The 6,489-nt window shown below is 38.5% G+C and overlaps 1 protein-coding gene across 4 annotated transcripts in view; it reads left to right on the top strand.

The window, feature by feature from the left end:
• Window positions 1–6,489, top strand: part of LOC109923395 (mothers against decapentaplegic homolog 5) — a 72,184-nt gene that overhangs the window by 56,855 nt on the left and 8,840 nt on the right. For all 4 annotated transcript variants that reach the window (XM_048603622.1, XM_048603621.1, XM_048603623.1 and 1 more), the window contains exon 4: window positions 3,712–3,840. In XM_048603622.1, coding sequence (XP_048459579.1) covers window positions 3,712–3,840 — 129 coding nt within the window. The remainder of the gene's footprint in view (window positions 1–3,711; window positions 3,841–6,489) is intronic.

Genomic DNA, 6,489 nt, shown 5'->3' with positions numbered 1-6,489 from the left:
CATTCTGAAGAAGGGTCTAGGCCCGAAACATCAGCTTTCCTGCTCCTCTGATGCTGCTTGGCCTGCTGTGTTCATCCAGCTCTACACCTTGTTATCTCAGATTCTCCAGCATCTGCAGTTCCTATTATCTCTGAAACTGTTTTCACCAGATTACTTTTTAAGAAAAAAAGTTCTAATTATTGTCTATCTTGTGGCGCAATATCAAAAAATGCTGCAGAGCAATTTTGTAGGTGCTGCAACATTTTAACTGTGTGTTAATTAGTGAAGAGAATTGGATGAATTGCAAGATGAATCATTAGCTGCAGAATGCCCAGGTTTTGATTTATGCTGGTAGTTCTCCCAAATGATATTGATGGAGACTTGATGTCATGGCATTGAATATTGGGCAGCTGGTTAGCTTTCTCTTGCTGGGGGCATCATTTCCTCACGTATCTCAGTCCAAGCCTGGATGTTGTCTGGCTATCTACTGAGCATGGAACGGCTTCATTTTCTGGGGAATTATGAATGGAGCTGAACACTTAGCACTCAATCAGCCTTTGTGTTTATGTTTGAGAAAAGACCGTTTTATGGAACAGCTGAATATTTGAGCCAGGAATGTGCCGTAAGGAACATGTACAGTGAGCACCTGAGGTAGATTTCATGGCCATGATTATCTTGCTTTGTATGACTACAGCCACTGGAAAGTATTTTTCCCCTCGTGTGCACCAGCACTAATTTTACTGTGGTTCGTTAGTGGCACACTGTTGAATGCTGCCTTAAAATTAGGGACAGTTACTTGTACTTTATTTCTGGAAGTCTGCTTTCTCGTCTATTTTAAATACCCCACGTAATGCTAGTCCATGACTGATGATTGAAAGTAGGCTGTTAGGATGATTGATCAAGTTGAACTTCTACCATTTGTAGAAAGAATGCATCTGGGCAAGTTCACACACAATCCAGTAGATACCATGCCTTTGCTGTATTACTGGTGATAGCCTAGTGGTTTTATCACTGGAATATTAATCCAGTGATCAGGTAATGTTCTGGAGATGTGTGTTCAAATCCCACCATGGCAGATTGCGCAATTTGAGTTTTGATAAACATCTGGAAATAAGCATTTAATGACCATGAGACTATTGCTGATTGTCAAGGAAAAACCCATGTGGTTCACTGATGTCCTTTAGAGAAGGAAATATGCCATTCTTATCCAGTCTGGCCTAAGTGTGACCCTAGACCTAAAGCAATATAGTTGACTCTTAAATGCCCTCTGGACAATTAGGCATGAACAATAAATGTTGGTCCAGCCTGTGATGCCCACATTCCATAAATGAATGTTTTTTAAAAAAAAAAGCTTGTTCAGAGCAAAACTATTTCAAATGCAATCTACTGCTCCTTGACAGCATGTGGAATGAATCAAATTGGCTTAATAATTTGTAATTTTGAGGACTTAGAAGGAGGTTAAACAGAGTTATCTGCTGAGCACTTAGTTAAATGTTTTTTTTTCTTTTGCTTTTATACTTTGATATTGCTTTGTGCATTCTAAATCCCATGGCTTGCAGAACCAGTTAAACCAAGCTTAACTAAGGAATGTGAAAGATGTAATGTTTGGAGAATTAAGAAAACTACATTAGATTTGTACTTTATTGTTAAAAAAAATCAGGGAACTTTAAGTCTGCACTCTTCCTCTAATGATCAAAGTTAGCTTGTGACTTGGGCTAACGTTTTTTAAAAATATTGCATTTTACAATTCCTTTTTTTCACCAAGTATGTTTGTCAACAAGACTATCTTTAGTTTCGAACTAATCACCAATCTAATGCATGCAGAAATGCAGAGTATTCAAAATTGTGAATGTTTGTATGAACGCTAGAGTACAAGTAAACCTTTGAGACTTTCCCCATCAGTTGTGGAATCCTGAAACTGAAAAGAATTGGGAATGATCCCCTTCACTATATTTTGGAGCTCTACTAAACAATGCAGTCCCATTTCCTTGAATATTAGAGACCCTGTATTGACTGATTATTGGGTAAGATAATTGATCCTGGAATTCTGCTGTATCTCTATGCTAGTACTGGGATTGTTTGGAATAGATTCTTTGCAGAGTATAATTGTAATTGGTTCTTTGTTCACCAATATAAAGGTAGATGCAAATAATGCTAGTGTAAAGAGTTTCCAGATTGGAGTCTTTAATTTGAAATCAGATTTGTAGTCCCTAATAGTTTCTATTAATCTTTCCCAACTTGCATTTAAAAATAACACCTTTAACATATTAAAACTGTCTAAGGTGTTCCAAAAGTACATTTGAGAAAATGACAGCTGTATGACTGAAATCTTTGGTAGATTTTAAAGAGTGACTTAAAGGAGATGATAAATGAGGTAAGGAGGCTGTGAAATAGTGAGAAAATTCCAAAGTATATGGCCTAGACTACTGTAAGCACCAATGATCAAATAATTTAAAAAAAAAAAAAAATTACAGACATGAGTACAGGAGGATATGTTATCTCCTGGATTCAGAGTCAAGGATGTTACTGAGTGACTACAGAACATGGTGTGGATGATAACATCCAAAACTAGTACCAATGATATGGATAGAAAAGGGGATGAGGTCCTGAAAGCAGAGTTTAGGGAGTTAAGAAAAAGATTGAAAAGCAAGACCTCAAAGGCAATAATCTCAGAATTATTCCCTGTTGTATCTGCTAGTAGATATAGAAATAGGACATTTGGGTAAAGAAAGACATTGCTGGAAAATTGGTTTTGAAAAGAGCAATTTACATTTCTGAGGTTTTAGGACTGATTGTCAACAGACAGGACCTGTACAAGGAGGATGGGTTATGCCTAACAATCCCTCTAAGAGATACGGCAATCAAACATTATGGGTTGCAGACAGGAGTGCAGTTGAGACCACAGTCAAATTGAGATCTTAACGAATTGTGGAGTGGCTCAAAGGGCTGAAAGACCTACTCCTGGTCCTATATCCTTTCATTCTCTGACTGAGCATACATTAATGTGTACCTATATCTTTTGATATGCCTTTTCTGTTTGGGCGTCTGTTTTTGAGAAAGTTGTTAATGATGTCTGCACGTGTGGTCATTAGAATGCTATAGGGAAGATGACTTCTTCATTGTTCACCAGTTAAACATAACTTTTTAATTTGTGTTTTGGTTAGAGGGAATTGTATCTTTATATCAATTTAACTGCATTGCTGCCAGTTAACTTGGTGCATTATTAGACATGTTGTGCTCATTGGTGTTAAATGTCTGTATGCCAGGGAGAGCAGCAAAATATGATATAATACTTGTGATTGCTCCATTGGAGCAACTTTTCAAGACATGCCTGTTGTAATATGCTTTAATAGTTAGACATTTGTGTAGAACCTTTTAAACTCCGGTATTAATTGGTGCAGTTTGCAAAGTATATACATTATTTTTAAATTGCTTACAAATTTTTGTTACACGTTTTTGAGTAGTTGTAATGTGGCCCTAACTACCTGTGACATACAACTGCTTCAATTCATACTCTAACCCACAAAAGTGAAATGCACAAAATGAATAGAATGAAATCCAGATTCTTATTTGACCATCTGTGGCCATAATGATATCACCCGAGTGTCTCAATGTGTGTGACTTGATATGTTAATAAGTTTCATGAGCTGTTGGTGATGCTGACTTGATGTTTCTTGAGCTTATTTTGAGCCTCGGAATTCAGCTAAATTGTGAATGCTCTCTTCTCTCCAGCTGATACACCTCCACCTGCTTATATGCCACCAGAAGAGCAGATGAATCAGGACAGTACACAGCCTATGGATACTGGAAACGTCATGATGACCTCCAGCATACCCAATCTGCCCATTATATCCACTAGAGGTAAGGTTGTAGAACTAACAAATAGTCAGTCTCAATTAATGCTTCTAAGCTTTTTCTCTGCAGCAAAACTCCCTTGGGTAGTGTGCTGGAAATTAAACTGGACTGTTCCTGAAGTTATTGCAAATGTGAAAATGTGATCACCTCCCTGAATTCCTCAATATTACCTGTCTTATTCATGTTGCAAAATATGCGCGCCAAGTTTTTATCATTTAACAAGAAACTCACTATCTGTAAAGTCAAACCATTTTAACTGATGGAAAGAAAGAAAACATAACTCGCTAACTTTACCTCTCTAACTTAAACTGTACCACTTTTAAAAATTCCATTACACATACAAACAGACACTAAGAGTTAAGACATCAAAAACAAAAAATTCAGTGAAGCTCAGTTCTGACACTAGCCCAAATTACAGTGTCTTGTTTTCCTTCAGTTCTTTTCCCATTCCTTTTGACCCTTTGTGGACATACTGATTCTTAATCCTACATCACTGATTCGAGATTCACCCTTTCAGTGTCTCTGAAGGTGGATTACCCCCATTTTCCTTTTAAGGTAATTTGCTGAGGGAACTGCTCAGAATTTTCTTCTTTTTCTCCATGCAGAAGTGGGAGAGAAAGCTTTAGGTACTTTTGCTTTCACAGGCTGGATGTTTTTGCTGTATTGTCCAAGCACACACCAGTAGCTACTCATCCAGGGATCAATCATAAGACCATAAGACATAGGAGCAGAAATTAGGTCCTTCGGCCCATCAGGTCTGCTCCGCCATTCAATCATGGCTGATAAGTTCCTCAACCCCATTCTCCTGCGTTCTCCCCGTAGCCCTTGATCCCCTTGATAATCAAGCACCTATCTATCTCAGTCTTAAATGTCCTCAATGACCTGGCCTCCACAGCCTTCTGTGGCAGTGAATTCCATAGATTCACCACTCTCTGGCTGAAGAAGCTTTAGAGTAAAGGGAAGACCTTTTTAGAACGGTCCTTATCTCTGTTCTAAAAGATCTTCCCTTTACTCTAAGGCTCTGCTCTTGGGTCCTAGTCTCTCCTACCAATGGAAGCATCTTCGCAAAACTATTTTGTCCAGTCCATTCAGTATTCTGAAAGTTTCAATTAGATCACCCCCATCCTTCTAAACTCCAATGAGTATAGTCCCAGAGTCCTCAAACGTTCCTCAGATGTTAAGCTTTCCATTCCTGGGACCATTCTCATGAACCTCCTCTGAACCCACTCCAGGGCCAGTACACCCATCCTGAGATATGCAGCCCAAAACTGCACATCATACTCCAAATGTGGCCTGACGAGAGCCTCATAAAACCTCAGTAGTACATCCCTGCTTTTATATTCAAGTCCTCTCAAAATAAATGCCAACATTGCATTTGCCTTCCTGACTACTGACTCAACCTGCAAGTTTACCTTGAGAGAATCCTGGACTAGAGCTCCCAAGTCTCTTTGCACTTCAGATTTCTAAATTTTCTCCCCATTTAGAAAATAATCCATGCTTTTATTCTTCTTACCAAAGTGCATGATCTCACACTTTCCATCATTGTACTTCATCTGCCACTTCTTTGCCCACTCTCCTAACCTGTCCAAATCCTTCTGAAGCCTTGCCACCACCTCAATACTACCTGTCCCTCCACCTATCTTTGTATCATCTGCAAACTTAGCCAGAATGCCCACAGTTCCTTCAGCGAGATCATTAATGTACAAAGTGAAAAGTTGTGGTCCGAGCACTGACCCTTGCAGAACACCACTTGTCACTGGCTGCCTAACAAGTTGTTGTTATACTGAGCATTCAGAAATGTGTCAAACATGTCCCAGTTGAAAAACGAATCAAAAGTCTGGCATTGGGCAAAACTGCTCTGTGCACATGTCCACAGAACAAAGGTGTCTAGCATGGTCCCCCACTGTTTGAATAAGGGGCAACTTTGTAGATAGATTCCGATAACTTGTTTTTTAAAACTGCAGCATCATCTTTCCTACTTCAAAGCAGTATTTTTCATTTTTTATTTCACAGTCTAGAAATTAAAAATGGTCTGTTGTAATCATTCAGAGAATAAAACAGATTTCATCCTTTCTATTAAAGAAAAAAAGTCCTTCTGATCTGATGACTTTCTGCTATTCCCACTCTGGTCTTTGAACACAGTCCGTGTTTTCAGAGTGAACAAAAGCAAAAGACTTTACTTTTTAGTGATGATGTGAATTTAAATTGCATAACGTGAGTATAAAAAGTAGGGGCAGGAAGGAGTCGGCCATTTAGCTCTTAAAACCTGCTTAATTCAATAATGTCTTGGATGATCATGGCTCAGTTTCACTGTCACTGTCCCACACTATCTTTACATTCCTTGATTCTCTTGGCGATCAAAAATTTAACTGAATATTTTTGAATGTATTCAACAACTATGCATCCCCAACTCTTAATATAGAATCTTTCAAATGTTTACAATGCTTTTGAGTGAATTCTCACGCATTAATGACCACCCTTTTTATCCTGGAACTGTGACCCCTAGTTCTAGACTCGCCAGCATCTACCCTGCCAACCCCTTAAAAATGTGAAAACGTTACATGCTCATATGAAGCCTTTAACTATTTCAGTGGACAGAACATATTCTGTATGTGACAAAAACAAGCTTTTCGCTCGAATACAGGGATATTCAAA

The sequence above is a fragment of the Rhincodon typus genome, chromosome 12, assembly GCF_021869965.1.
Source record: "Rhincodon typus isolate 14 chromosome 12, sRhiTyp1.1, whole genome shotgun sequence".
In the NCBI taxonomy this organism is placed as follows: domain Eukaryota; kingdom Metazoa; phylum Chordata; class Chondrichthyes; order Orectolobiformes; family Rhincodontidae; genus Rhincodon; species Rhincodon typus.
Note: the sequence above shows the minus strand (reverse complement) of the source record. Positions and strands in the feature narration are given on the sequence as shown.